The sequence below is a fragment of the Parambassis ranga genome, chromosome 19, assembly GCF_900634625.1.
Source record: "Parambassis ranga chromosome 19, fParRan2.1, whole genome shotgun sequence".
NCBI classification, from domain to species: domain Eukaryota; kingdom Metazoa; phylum Chordata; class Actinopteri; family Ambassidae; genus Parambassis; species Parambassis ranga.
In genome coordinates, this window is record NC_041039.1 from 24,467,546 (window position 1) to 24,481,747 (window position 14,202).

The 14,202-nt window shown below is 50.9% G+C and overlaps 3 protein-coding genes across 6 annotated transcripts; all 3 read left to right on the top strand.

The window, feature by feature from the left end:
* The first annotated feature begins 613 nt into the window (after window positions 1-613).
* rbl2 (retinoblastoma-like 2 (p130)) lies at window positions 614-7,883 on the top strand. 3 transcript variants are annotated; one of them, XM_028429921.1, is made up of 22 exons: window positions 614-925; window positions 1,500-1,630; window positions 1,716-1,916; window positions 2,186-2,250; window positions 2,429-2,557; window positions 3,110-3,270; window positions 3,472-3,536; window positions 3,666-3,837; window positions 3,925-4,088; window positions 4,172-4,284; window positions 4,365-4,468; window positions 4,550-4,687; window positions 4,758-4,922; window positions 4,999-5,110; window positions 5,363-5,635; window positions 5,703-5,902; window positions 5,978-6,154; window positions 6,329-6,400; window positions 6,473-6,539; window positions 6,654-6,868; window positions 6,953-7,126; window positions 7,217-7,883. In XM_028429921.1, exons 1-22 carry the CDS (start codon window positions 788-790, stop codon window positions 7,382-7,384), a joined length of 3,204 nt encoding a protein of 1,067 aa, XP_028285722.1. In that variant the 5' UTR covers window positions 614-787; the 3' UTR covers window positions 7,385-7,883. The 3 variants fall into 3 exon arrangements, with proteins under 3 accessions (XP_028285722.1, XP_028285723.1, XP_028285725.1); XM_028429922.1 differs by having other exon boundaries at window positions 6,657-6,868; XM_028429924.1 differs by lacking the exons at window positions 614-925; window positions 1,500-1,630; window positions 2,186-2,250 and having other exon boundaries at window positions 1,786-1,916.
* A 126-nt stretch (window positions 7,884-8,009) lies between these two features.
* snx20 (sorting nexin 20) lies at window positions 8,010-9,854 on the top strand. 2 transcript variants are annotated; one of them, XM_028429928.1, is made up of 3 exons: window positions 8,010-8,189; window positions 8,399-8,538; window positions 8,727-9,854. In XM_028429928.1, the coding sequence occupies exons 1-3, from the start codon at window positions 8,147-8,149 to the stop codon at window positions 9,396-9,398; spliced, it is 855 nt and encodes a 284-aa protein (XP_028285729.1). In that variant the 5' UTR covers window positions 8,010-8,146; the 3' UTR covers window positions 9,399-9,854. The 2 variants fall into 2 exon arrangements, with proteins under 2 accessions (XP_028285729.1, XP_028285728.1); XM_028429927.1 differs by having other exon boundaries at window positions 8,418-8,538.
* Window positions 9,855-10,141: 287 nt separating this feature from the next.
* mphosph6 (M-phase phosphoprotein 6) lies at window positions 10,142-12,202 on the top strand. The gene is made up of 5 exons (XM_028429929.1): window positions 10,142-10,453; window positions 10,733-10,845; window positions 11,113-11,203; window positions 11,447-11,547; window positions 11,828-12,202. Exons 1-5 carry the CDS (start codon window positions 10,406-10,408, stop codon window positions 11,952-11,954), a joined length of 480 nt encoding a protein of 159 aa, XP_028285730.1. The 5' UTR covers window positions 10,142-10,405; the 3' UTR covers window positions 11,955-12,202.
* Window positions 12,203-14,202: the final 2,000 nt, after the last annotated feature.

Here is a 14,202-nt window from a genome sequence, read left to right on the forward strand (position 1 = left end):
GCTTAACCATAAAGAACTGAAGAAGCCACTTGGAGTGGCGAAAAGTCTTCAAAAAACAATCCTTGAGTCCAGTTGCCTCGATTAAACTCTTGGAAATGACTATGACGGATGAATGAGAGCGTCCACAGATATATTAACCATAAAGACAACAGCTGTCCTCCTGAACTCTGTGAATGATGATGATGTCTGTGGACAATATTCCTTCATATTCACAGTAGCTCTCTCAGTTTCTCAGCCGTGACGTATGTGCCGTAAATTGCTCCTCTGACAATGTTTACAATTGCAGTCGTGCCGACAGTGGGACACTGAGGCCATTCACAGACATACTATTACTAAGATTGTTTATAAATCTGTCTTTACTTCGTTTTAACGGCCGCTGGCTTTAGAAAGTTCAGACTTTAGCACTTTTCAGACGAACTTCCGGCTGTCAGAACAAAACAAAAACAACCGGAAGTTGTAGTACTCGTGTGATTGACAGCCGCCCCGCCCATTCCCGCTCTGGTACGCACGTTTAGTGGGCTGGGGTGAGATACGTTGTTGGTCCTATTCACTAACTGATATACGCACAGCAGTGACGTTTCGCCCTATGCTTGGTTTCTGCCGTACGTCCGCAGCGTACAGTGCCTGTCAGTCAGAGGACATTTAAATGGCCCCCGTGCAGCTCTCAGCGGAATAATAACTCCGTTTCTTCAGCCGAACTCCTTCACACAGCGGCTCTCGGACCTCCCCGCCCTTCGTCTACCGTCAGGAACGTTTCTATCCGCTTCGCCTGGCCAGAAACCGAAGCATGAGCGACGAGGACGATTCCTTACAGAAAGCCCGAGCCGGGTTCGAAGATCTGTGCCGAGCTTTAAATATGGACGAAGAGGCGAGTAACGAGGCGTGGAAGATCTACGAGAACATCAGCCGGAACTTCACCCTGGAGGTAAAACACAAATTCCCCCTTACACTCCGTGTCTGTGTCGGTGTTTCCTCTGTCCGCGTCTCCGAGGCTCCGCAGCGTCAGCACGGCTAGCTAGCTGCGCTAATTCAGTGCTAGCAGCGCAGCAGCCGCTGTGAGCCGTCACTGTGAATCAGCGCTTACAGGTGGGACAGGGGATGCTACAGAACACGCTGCTAACGTGTAAACAGGCTGCTAACGTGTAAACAGGCTGCTAACGTGTAAACAGGCTGCTAACGTGTAAACAGGCTGCTAACGTGTAAACAGGCTGCTAACGTAAAGAAGTTAAGTAACTCTATGACACTCACATCTTACCACGTAAGCTCTGCTTCACTGCCGCTCCACCCTGGGACCCTGCAGACAAGAACACAAATGGGCCAATTCAACACAAAGACAAACAACAGTGTGTTTGATTTGACAGGTTCTCCCACCAGGAGGTCATATTTCATAAGAACAAAGGGAAATGTTTCTGAGGAGAAATTCACATCTTGTTTTGGTACCTTTGTATGTCTGTTTTTGGTTGTGTTGCTGCACACACTGACCCCCTCTCCCCCTGCAGGGCAGCGAGCTGCACTGGTTGGCCTGTGCCCTGTACGTGGCCTGCAGGTCTGCAGTGCCAACAGTGGGGAAAGGCACCGCAGAGGGGAACTACGTCTCTCTGACCAGAATCCTCGGCTGCTCAGAGATGAGGTTGGTGTTGTGACAGTCATCCTGATATGAGCAGCACTGTGCACGCAGAGGGAGACACAACGTTCACACTGCCCCTCTTTTCCAGCCTGATTGAGTTCTTCAATAAGATGAAGAAGTGGCAGGACATGGCCAACCTGCCGCAGGACTTCCGCCAGAGCACAGAGAAGCTGGAGAGGAACTTCACAGTGTCCGCCGTCATCTTCAAGAAGTACGTCCCCATCTTCAGATCCATCTTCAAGGCGCCATCAGAGGAGCCAGCGCGAGTGCACCGCAGCCGCAAACAGAGGTAGGACGGCATGACCCTTGACCTTAACCTGACAGACCAACCCTAGGTCTCTTTACATGAGCAGGTGGACAGTTACTGTCCAATGAGGAGACAGCAGCGACAGGTTTTGGCAGCCAGACTTCCTTAAAGATCAGAGTCAGAAACATGAGCTCCAACAAGCAGCAGCCAGTCAGAACTTTCTGCAGGTCAAAGGTCAGAGAGAGAGAGGGGCTGCAGGAACACTGACTCTTCATCTATAAGTGTGTGTGTGTGTGTGTGTGTGTTTGCAGACGCCATCCCTGCACTGTGACCGAAGTCTTCAATTTCTGCTGGGTTCTGTTTGTCCATGCTAAAGGTAATCCCTGATAGCCCACCTGTGATGTTGTATTTGAATAGGACAGACAGGAAGTCCTGTGGCTGGCTGTCTCTCACGCTGGCGGGTCCTGTTTGAGTCTGGTTTAACCCTGCGTTTCTGCAGTGTTTGCTGTGCAGTACCTGTGAGTCCTGATAATGATCCGCCCCTCATTGTTTAGGAAACTTCCCGATGATCAGCGATGACCTGGTGAACTCGTATCACCTGCTGTTGTGTGCCCTGGACCTCGTGCTCACCAATGCCCTGCTGTGCAACGCAAGGAAAGACCTGCTCAACCCAGACTTCAAAGGTTCAGCCTCCACAGTCCTCCACACAGAACGGCCCGTTGTTGTATCAGCTCCCTCCAAACTTGAGCCTGTTGAACCCACAGACAGTGGCACAGTTAAAGAGGCAAACACTCAGGAAGCCCCTCCTCATCAGGCAGAGCAGAGCAACACCTGAAATCAATCTTCAGGGTTTACTTCCCTCAGCAGTGTATCAGCTCTGCCCTTGCTTCCTGTTGACCCTCAGGTTTCCTCACTCTCCTCTGCACATGCTGCAGGAAGGGGATCTGCTCAGACTGTAGCCTCGAAGCCTAGAACAGACCCTATGGGTCCTTCAGCTGAAACTCAGCATAGTCCTAGTAAAACAGTGACAGACATCAAGCTGTAACATAACATGAGGAGGAGGAGGAGGCCTCTTCGTGCCAGCTTTTGTCTTTGGTGAATAAGAACATAGACGGCATGTGGCACACTGCTGAGAGAGACAGACCTTTATGATTCAGCATCAAGTAAGTTCAGGGGCCTTCAGGCATTGGTCATCGTGCTCATTAGTGTCCTCCCGGTCTGCCCCTGTCCTGCAGGTCTCCCAGAAGACTTCAGCAGTAAAGACTACCGGCCATCCTCTGGACCCTTCTGCTTCCTGGAGCAGCTGTGTGAGTTGCATGATGGGCTGCTGCTCGAGGCCAAAGGAGTCAAGGAGCACTTCTGGAAACCTTTCATGAAGAAGCTCTTCCACAAGAGGGTAACACGCACGCACGCACGCACGCACGCACACACACACAAACACAAACACACACACACACACAAACACACACACACACACACACACACACAGACAGAATGTTGGTCATGTGACTGCTGCTCACATGTGACTCCATCATGGCTTCCTGCTGGAGGAGTAAACGGTGTGTAACGGTAAATGTCCTCTGGTCCCCGTTCACAGATTCTCAGAGGAAAGGAGGACAGTCTGACTGGCTTTCTGGATCCAATGAACTTTGGAGACAGTTTGTGAGTGTCTCAGTGTTGCTGCGTCCAACATGAATCTGACATTACATGCTGTGTGTGGCTGTGTGAACACAGCAGGAGAGTTTGCTGCATCTCTAGACTGATCCCACGTCTCACCGTTGTCTCCCTCAGCTTGTCCCTCAGCCGGGTCTATGAGGAACACGTTTTGACCAACGGCAGTCTGGATGAGCGGATCTTCACCGGGGAGGGGGCGAGTGAGGACATTGGAACCCCGGGGCCCTGCCTCTGTGAGGGGGTGAATAGCCAGGACAGCGCCACCTTCAGGCTTCACTCCTCCCTTGCTGTAAGATGGACAGAGACATTTTCTCCACCTCCTGTTGATAAAGTCCTCCTTGCTCCTTCTCTAAGACGTGACATTTTTCTGTATTAGGCCTCAGCTCTGAAGGTCTCCACCCCTTTGACGGGGAGGAAGTACATCCAGGAGGCCAGTGCGACATCTCCACTCTCAACCGCCATGAAGAGCTTTGGACGACTTCACACTCTGCTGTCAGGGACGAAACAGGGGCCGAGTGCTAAGCTAATGGAGACACTGGGGTACATATTTACATTTCAGAGCCCAGGACCTGGCATCAGTACCTCCTCCATCTTTGTTTATTGCTGTGAACCTTTTGTCCCAGGGCTTGTGCCAGAGACCCGAGTGATGTCATTAGAAGGCGGCTGAAGGACATGTTTGATGTCTTCACGCAGCATCATGATGACAGTGCTGCAGACAGCGGAGGGGTGGGAAAAGGTACACACACACCGCACACACACTGAGGTCAGACTGCTCTGCTTTCTCCACCTCCAGCTCATTACAGTTTGTCCTTGTAGACGTGGCGGGGAAGTACTTCCTCCTGGCAGAGGCGCTCTACTACAGGATCCTGGAGTCTATCATCGAGAGAGAGAAGATGATCCTGGGAGACGCCGACCTGTCTGTGAGTGCTCTGCTCCTCAGGGAGGTGCTGCTGAGGGACGTCCAGTGAAAAGCTGCATCACTGTCTGTCTGTGTGTTGCAGTGCATTCTGGAGCAGGACGTCTTCCACCGCTCCCTGCTGGCTTGCTGCCTGGAGATCGTCCTGTTCTCCTACAAACCTCCAGGAGACTTCCCCAATGTGATCGATGTTTTCCAGCTGCAGGCGTATCACTTCTACAAGGTGTCAACAACAACAGCACAATCACAATATGTTTTCAGAACATAAAGCTGATGTGTGTCTGTGCCTGCAGGTGATTGAGGTGTTGGTGCGCTCGGAGCAGGGCCTATTTCGAGAGGTGGTGAAGCACCTGAACCAGGTGGAGGAGCAGGTTCTGGAGAGTCTGGCTTGGACCAGCAACTCACCTCTGTGGGAGAGCCTCCGTCGTGCCAAAGACCACGTTCCCACCTGCCAAGAGGTCGGTCCACATGGCGGCAGACACACACTCTTTTTTCTAATATAACAGAATATTCATTCCCGGCTGCCCGTTTCAGGTGATGCCGCCTCAGTATCTGGAGCAGAACAATGAGAGCAGCTCAGGCAGTGTTCCTCACACGCCCGCCAGCCACGGAGCCGACCTGAGCAGCGGCAGCAGCTCAGTGAAAGGTCAGCTAAAAACTGCAGAAAGACTCTTTCAGTGTGTGTACAGGCACTTTCCACTGCACACATACACACATACTACATCCAGTTATGTTCAGTTACTTTAATACTCACGTTAAAAATCCTCCATTTACACCAGGATTCTGTGAAAACAGAACTTTCTGCCTCAGCAAGGAGAAGCTCAGCTAGTTAATTTACATAAATGCATGTTTAATATTTATATGCTAAAATACCCTGCCCCCCGCCATCTTCCTGCAGGTGTCTCCCCTTCCCCCACCACCCTGCTGGACCGTTACAGCTCTCCACCCACTGGCTCAGCTCGCCGCCGCCTGTTTATGGACTCAGTGGATGGCGAGGGGGGGGTCACCTCCAGCAGCACTAACAGCTCCATCAGCACAGCTTCAACCACTGCAACCAAGACAGGCCCCACCAGCCTCATCACAGCCATCCCAGCTGGGCAGACTGTGGTCACCATGGCAACTGCAACGGTCACGGCCAACAACGGGCAGACGGTGACCATCCCTGTGCAGGGTGAGGCACCAAGAGGCTGCGCTGACACATTAGGAGTAAGCAGTAATGACCTCTGACCTCTCTGCAGGCATCGCCAACGAGAGCGGAGGCATCACCTTCATCCCCGTCCAGGTCAATGTGACCGGACAGGCCGGAGCTGCCCTGCAGCCACTGTCCTCCCAGACTCTGACCAGCACCCTCGCTGTGCAATCAGCCAGCAGCAAACCAACTGCTAAATCACCAGGCGGCCCTCTGAAGAAAGGATCACTGTCACTGTTTTTTAGAAAGGTAGGAGCCCTTTCTGTCTGCACATGCTCAGTCCTTCTCCTCACTCTCATTGGGTCACAACGTGTCCTCTGACAGGTGTACCATCTGGCCAGCGTCCGTCTTAGAGACCTCTGTGCCAAACTGGACATCACGTCCGAGCTGAGGAGGAAGATCTGGACCTGCTTTGAGTTCTCTCTGGTCCACTGCACGGACATGATGAAGGACCGTCACCTGGACCAGCTGCTGATGTGTGCTGTCTACGTCATGGCAAAGGTTAAACACACACACACACAGAGTAAAGAAGGCAATGATGCAGTCATTATATCAGAGAAACAATCAATAATGCAGTGTGCTCAATATTATTGATAAGAATGTGGATTATGTGTGCAGCTAACAGGAAGTGAATGAAAGCTGCACTGTGAGCTGACCAGTGTTTGTTTCTGTCAGGTGACAAAGGAGGACAAATCCTTCCAGAACATTATGAAGTGTTACCGCACTCAGCCCCAGGCCAGCAGCAATGTAACACACACACACACACAGGTTTGCAGAGTTGTGGTCAGATAAACAGCAGGTGGCGCTCATGTGTTTCAGGTCTACAGGAGTGTGCTGATCTCAGGGAGGAGGAGACATCTTTCTGCTGACAGCACCCAGGACCCAGGTACACACACACACACCCCCCCTCTACAGAGAGACAGGTTAGTCCTCCTGTCCCCCTCTCACTGAGTCTCATTTCTCCAGTAAAACACAGGACGTCTGTCTGTCTTCTTCCCAGCAGGGGGAGACATCAGCCCAGTTCCTATTCGTTCCAGCAGCACTTTGCCGGGCCCCCAGCCGGGCAGCACCCCCTCCACGCCCAACAAGACCTCCTCCTCCTCTTGTGTGGCTGAGGAGGAGCGAGGAGACCTGATCCACTTCTACAACAACATTTACATCAAACAGATGAGACACTTCGCGCTCAGATACTCGCCCAGCTCGCCCACTGCTGGGGTACGTGGGTAATCACGCACACACTGTGGGTCAGGAAGGGGTTCTTATGGTTCTTATGGCTCTGTTCTGTACACCCCTGTGCAGGTGGAGTCCCCCCCTCTATGTCCATACCCAACCCTGAGGACTGGCTCCCCTCGCCGCATGCTGCTGTCCAGCAAACACTCCATTTACATCTCACCACACAAGACAGGCTCCGCCCCCTCGCCAGCAACACCCCGAGACAAGATTGACTATTACATCTGCAGCAGCCCCCCTCACGTGAGCACTCACACACACACACTTTGACTGCACCAGCAACTGATGACTTACACGAAGAATATCTTTGTGACCTCTGACCTCTGTCCTCAGCGTCTTCAGGAGATCAACAGCATGATTCGGACTGGAGAAACCCCCAGCAGGAAGCGCAGCATGCCTCTGGACGAGGAGGCGTCTCCCAAACGTGTTTGTCCTGACAGCCACTCTGCTCTGATGCGCCGCCTGCAGGATGTCGCCAATGACCGCAGCTCCTCCTGCTGACACACACACAGGGTCACTACCAGCTGATCACCTTCGCTTCTGTCACTTATTCTACAGTTTCCATAAAATTGCAGGAAGTCATCGGACCTGCTGTTACTTGTTTTTACAACAGTAAAGAAAGTGTGTGTGTGTGTGTGTGTGTGTGTGTGTGTGTGTGTGTGTGTGTGTGTGTGTGTGTGTGTGTGTGTGTGTGTGTGTGTGTGTGTGTGTGTGTGTGTGTGTGTGTGTGTGTGTGTGTGAGGAAACACACACATTCAGGTTGCTTGTTTTAAAATGTGTAATCCTGCAGATCAACTACAAGTTGTTGTTGTTCATTCCAAACATTTTAGAGTTTTACTGTGTGGATATTTTAATAATGACATGTTCAGTGTACAGGTCTCCATCATGTTTCTGTAAATAAGTGTACAGATGCTGCAGAGAATCTATTTAAAGAAGTGCCTTTGTTTGTTTGTTCACTTCCCGTTCTCCTTCGTCACATCTCTCAGTTGCATTAAAAAAGACGTCAAAGGAACATGTTCTTCTCATTTCTTTCATCAATTAAAGCTATTGATCTGTGGTGTCAACAAAGGGGGGGGTGAAGGAAGCCTGGTTTCACTTCCTTCTTTCTGCCCTGCGCACTGCTCAGTTTGCTTCAGATCAACTTCCTGCCTGTCAGAGGCTGCTTTCAGACCGACCTGCAGCGAGTGTGTCCATCCACAGTGTGAAGGGATCAGCTGATGTTTAGAGGGTCTTTGTGTGTTGTGGAGCAGCCGGTTGGACCTGATGGCAGAGCCACAGACGGACACCGAGGGCGTGCTGAATCCAGGTTCTCTTCGCTTCCTTTCACCTGTTGACATACAGAACAGAGCATGCTCAGTAAAGAAGCCAGCTATAAATGGGGATTTACATATGCTAAGCTAAGCTAACTGTATTCACTGACTTGCTGCTGAAAGTGGAACTTTTCTTGCAGCAAATGTTATTGTGTCAACAGAGTGCACATGTGTTACGTTGTCTGTGTGTGTCTGTGTGTGTCAGAACCTCTCTGTGGTTCCAGTCTAACCACTAAGGAGCTGCAGCAGAACTGGAGGGTAGTGAAGCAGAGAGAGAGACCCGTCAGGCTGCTGTTTGAGATCCCTTCGGCTCGGATCATGGAGCAGGCGCTCAGCAAATATGTGGTGAGACACAGAGAGACATGTGTCTACATGACAAACATGAACAAAGAAACTGAGGCTTGTCTGTCAGCGTCTGTCTTTGTTCCACATGACCGCCTCAAAACCAAACATGGCTGCACCATCTCATGCTAGCAGGACAGAATCACTCCAGGTGTTCTGACACCGTTCTCCTGCTTCCTGTCCCTCTCCAGGTGTATGAGGTTGTGGTGATGCGTTCAGGGAGCTTTGATTCCCGCCGAGTTTCGGTGGAGCGCCGTTACAGCGACTTTTTGCGCTTCCACCACAAACTGCTGGAGGAGTTCAGCGAGGAGCTGGAGGAGGTGCTTCTGCCGCGCAAACTGCTGACGGGGAACTTCTGCCCTGAGAGCATCCAGGAGCGCCGCCTGGCCCTGCAGGACTACCTGGCCAAGCTGTATGCCACCCGCTGCATCCGACACTCTCCTCTCTTCCCCGTGTTCTTCACGGAGCATGAGCAGAAGCGAGCCCATGGCCTGCTGCGTGCGGGGCAGTTTGAACCCGCCTTGGAGCAGCTGCAGACTGTTTTGGAGATCCAGGAAAAGCTGCTGCCGTGGCAGAGGCCCACACTGATCGTCCCCACCTTGTCCGCCCTCACCGTCTGTTACCGGGACTTGGGGGAACTTGAACAGGCCTTCACAACTGCTCAGAGGGCCCTGCCTGTGGTGAGGCGGTATGGCCTCAAGCACTACAGAGTGCCCCTGCTGGAGCTGCTGGTGGACCAGGGATACCAGCTGGGCCGTCCTGTGGCTCAGCTACAGGACGAGCTGAGCACTTTGAAGGACAGTGAGAGGGGCGAGGCGGCGTGCCGCTCCCTGAAGGAGGTGGTGATCCATGAGTTCATCTGAGCACGGACGAGTTTGCGTCAGCAGCTCCCGTCCACTGATGACCTCTGACACAACAAACATATTAATCTGACCAATCAGTGCAGACCGAGGAACGACAGGCAAGTTTTCAGCCTGTAAAAAGAGTTCCTGCTCGTTTTGAAAGGGAACGATTCAAAAACACCAGAACCAATGAAAGCCTGCCACTACACACAGAACCACACACTGAAGCCGCCCTACTTAAAGTCTCCATCAGTCATCAGGGTTACATCGGCCGCATCCTTCAGTGACCCCATGACTCCACACAAGGAACCCTGAAGTTACAGTATGACCTGCAGGATGAGACAGGAGACAAACAGGAGGACGTCCACAGATCAGACCATCTCATGAACACACAATGACACGCAGCTGTGTGCTGCTCCAGTTTCACACTGCTGGATCCCAGCTGGTCTGCTGTCAGGGTTCATATAAGGACGGAAACCATGGATTCTACTAAAAACGATTCATTTTGTGTTTGTTTCTTCTGTGGCTGTGACATCAATAAAACAGATGTTTAATAACCAGCGGTTTAAAGCCTCATTTAAAGACTCTGCGATTACTTGACCTGTTGTCAATAAGAGTCAAAAGGATTATTCACACACACACACACACACACACACACAGGACATGTGCAGAAACACTACACAGTCATAACGTGAGACAAACACAATAAGCTCCACGGGACCATGCTGCTGCGGCCATGTTAGGTTATTGGAACCACTTCCTGGTTCGGAGCAGCTCTTTAAAACACGGCTCTGACCGGTTTCTTCTTCGTTTTGAAATTTCCTCTCATACGTCACCGCTCGATTGGTTCATTGGTCGATTAGTCGGACTGCTGGCAGCTAAAACATCCCTCCACGTTCGATTGTTTCGGTCTGTGTTTAGAAGCTGGTGCAGCTGCGTAAAGCGCTGTGCGTGGGGTTAGCTTTAGCATTAGCATAGAGTGGGTAGAGCTCCTGTAGTTTGTGTAGTTTGCCGCTAAATCAGTAAAAATGTCGAACGACGCCGTGAAGCTGTCTAAGAACGTCCTGCGCATGAAGGTGAGTGACGTGAGCCCGCGGGCTCTGCTCAAAGCCCCGCACCTCCAGGCACGCGGGCTGGGACAGAGGGACGTCAGCCTCGATGCGGTCATTGATACGGCGCGTGACTAAACGATGTTTGATGCAGTTTGACGTCATGTCAGGTTCCACTGAAAGAGCGGAATTAGACTGTATGCTAGCTTTACTTTAGACAACTTAATACACCGGCTCTGTGTGTGTGTGTGTGTTTCTGTGTGTGTGTGTTTCTGTGTGTGTGTGTGTTTCTGTGTGCGCGCGCAGTTCATGCAGAGGGGTCTGGACGCGGAGACGAAGAAGCAGCTGGAGGAAGAGGAGAGGAGGATCATCAGCGATGAGCACTGGTATCTGGACCTGCCGGAGCTCACGGCCACAGAGTGCGTCACTGTGCCAGACTCGACCAGAAGAGTCTAACCTGCATGCTCGGTCCTCCAGTGAGGTCTCAGGTCCTCCAGTGAGGTCTCAGGTCCTCCAGTGAGGTCTCAGGTCCTCCACTGAGGTCTCAGCCCGTCACTGGAGGGTTTGAGCTTCTCACTGCAGCTGTTCACTGAGAACAGACGAGCGCACATTCACTGCCCTGATGATGATGGTGATGATGATGATGGTGGTGATGGTGGTGATGGTGCTTCCCTTCTTCCTGTCAGGACTTTGATCATTGAGGAGAAGAGTTTTGTTCCCTGTGAGGACCTGAAGTACGGCCGCCTGTCCTTCAAAGGTTTTAACCCTGAGGTCGAGGTTTGTGTTGCACACACACACACACACACACACACACACACACACACACACACACACACACACACTGTTCACCTGCTCCTTAAATCTGCCACTCAGGTGGCAGCAGCTCATTGCATGTAGTCACATGCAATGAGCAATTAAGTTTATACTTAAAATAAACTGATACATAAGTTTGTGTGTGTGTGTGTGTGTGTGTGTGTGTGTGTGTGTGTTACTCAGACTAACAGATTTATGCTTTCTTAGAAACTGATGGTCTTGATGAATCCAAAGGAGGAAGAGGATGATGAGGAAGAGGAGCAGAGTTGCATGCAGACAGATGTCACAGATGAAGAAATGGCTCTGAGGTACAGACTGAAGGTTTTCACAGGTCTAACTTAGTGTTCCTCTCCTCCGTCCTCTCTGTCCTCTCTTCCTCTTCTCCTCCTCCTCCTCCTCCTCCACCCGGCTGTCAGCAGGAAGGTTCTCCTTATGAGCCGGGTCCTGCCTTTCTTTGCCTTCAAGTGCTTGTTGGAGGTCAGGGTCTGGGTCTCTGACACAGTTTTAATTGTAAAAGACGCTGTTTAAACAAATCTTTATCGTCACAGACACAGCTGACTAACGGCCATGTGTCTTTTTATCGTTCAGGTATGAGAGCTTAGTTGGAAGCATGAAGAAAAAGTTCGCAAAGAAGCGTGAGCGAGCGGCGCTGGACGAGGACGTCAACCACAACATAGTGGAGACGAAGAGAGTTTTCCTAAAACCGCAGGACTGAACTCGGCACGAGTCTGGAACATTCTGTGAATATCTGAAATCATTTTTACACACCTGTAGTGCACGCGTGTGTGTACAGTGTGTTTTTAGGGCATGTCATTGAGCTGCTGTTTTTACATTCAGTGTGTGTGTTTTATTATGAACGAGCTCTTAAGGTTCCGTCAGATGAGGGTTAACCCTTGGGGAAATGGTTGATGGTTTCCCGTTACCATGGGAACCATCCAGAAAATAAATCGGACCTGATTTCACTGATGTCTCCTGTAAAACTGTTTGTGTCTTTAAGTGTCTACACACACACACAGCTGGACCTGCTCTGACTCCAAACTCTGGAAGACCTGAAACTCCCAGTCAGGTTCTTTTAAAGGTCTGTGTTAGTGACTGTATGAAGGTGTTTAAAAATAAACTCTTCACTGACATGAAATGTCCACAACGATACACATACGGTACTATCAGGTCCTGCAGACACCATGGAGCTAGGCCATGTAGAGCCTTGTAGGTAAGGAGGATCTTGAAGTGTGTTCTTGAGCCCACTGGGAGCCAGTGAAGAGAAGCTAGAGCAGCAGAGATATGATCCTTTGGCTGCTTCCTGTCAGAACCCCAGCTGCTGCTTCTGGATCAGCTGCAGCTGTTCATGCAGTGATGTGGACATCCTGACATGGTGAGCTGCAGAAGTCCAGTCTAGAAGCAACAAAAGCCTGGAGGAGTTTTTCAGCATCACTCAGAGAGGATGCTCCTGATCTTAGTGATATTACGCAGGTGAAAGAAGGCGGTCTGAGAGACCACTAAGAGCTGCAGGAATGCGAGGCTCCACAGAGCTGTGGCTACAGCGTTAAAGAGAAAGCACAGGCTGTTCTTGTTTTCTTCTATTAGTGAGGAGCAGTGACTTTATCTGTGCTGAGCACTAAACCTGATACAAAGTCTGAAAACTGGAGCATGAAGCACAGCGACGATGGACAGTTTAGATGAGCAGCTCCTGGAAGGAGAAACACGGCGCAGAGAGGAGAGCGTCTGTCCACAAGGTGGCGATAAAAACTAATCCCAGTATTGATCACGACAGTCATCCACACATTCACAGAGTTAAACGCACAGAGACCAGAGGTCTGCTGCAGTCATGCTATACGTCCTCTGCCCTGAACACTATCAGCTCGTTAGGCCAGGTAACCACGACTGTGTCACAATTTACAACACAACTGCATTGTCAACCTAATATAATAAGAATATAACAGGAAATTAGCTGATGTTAACACACAGGGGGGACTTTCTATTGCCTGATACCTTTATATATTTAAACCACAGCGGCCAGTAGCTCCATGGAATCATATAAACCCACCATAAATATTTAGGATCCTGTTCACCAGCCTCGCCACAGCATAGAAAACATTCTGTCCTGTTCAGATTCAGCCTGAGTTGATTGTTTTTCAGGTGTAATCCCCCGCTGACCAAACAAAAATATATAATCCACAAACAAAGAGTTTTGCTGGCTCCCTGGTACCAGGACAAAATCAAAACCAGTCTCACCGGAGCACCTGTGTTCCCTCGTCAAGGAGTGGAACCCAGTCAGCGACCTCCTCCTCGTGCATCCCCTGGACTGGCTTTTGGACTTGCCCGCAGCTCCTCTGTCGGTCCAGCCTTCTGTTCACCCCGCAGGCAGCGGCCGTACAGAGGAGGCGGCAGTGACATGTGTACGGTCGGGAGGTTGAAGCAGCAAAGGTCATCACCGGTGTTACGTCTCTCCAGATTCGCGACTTTAGCCTGATGTCAGAGAATATCTGAGGTTTTCACTTAAGTTTTTCTCGCAAATTTGCTACTGTACAGACAGCAGCACGGCTGTGCGATGGGATCGCCTGTGTCTCCTACTGTGGCCAACCTCTACATGGAAGAAGTGGAGAGAAGAGCCCTGAGTTCCTTTCCTGGAACCACCCCCACCCACTGGTTCAGATATGTGGATGACACCTGGGTCAAAATCAAGACCAACGAAGTGGAACGGTTCACAGAACACATCAACGCAGTGGATAACAACATCAAGTTCACTCGGGGGGACACCAGGGACAACAATCTGGCCTTCTTGGACTGCACAGTACATATTGAGGAGGACAGGAGCCTCAATGTGGAAGTGTACAGGAAACCCACACACACGGACCAGTACCTGTTGTTTGATTCACACCACCCACTGGAACACAAACTGGGAGTCATCAGGACCCTGCAGCACAGAGCACAAACTGTACCCACCAGCTCAGAGGGGAAGAAGG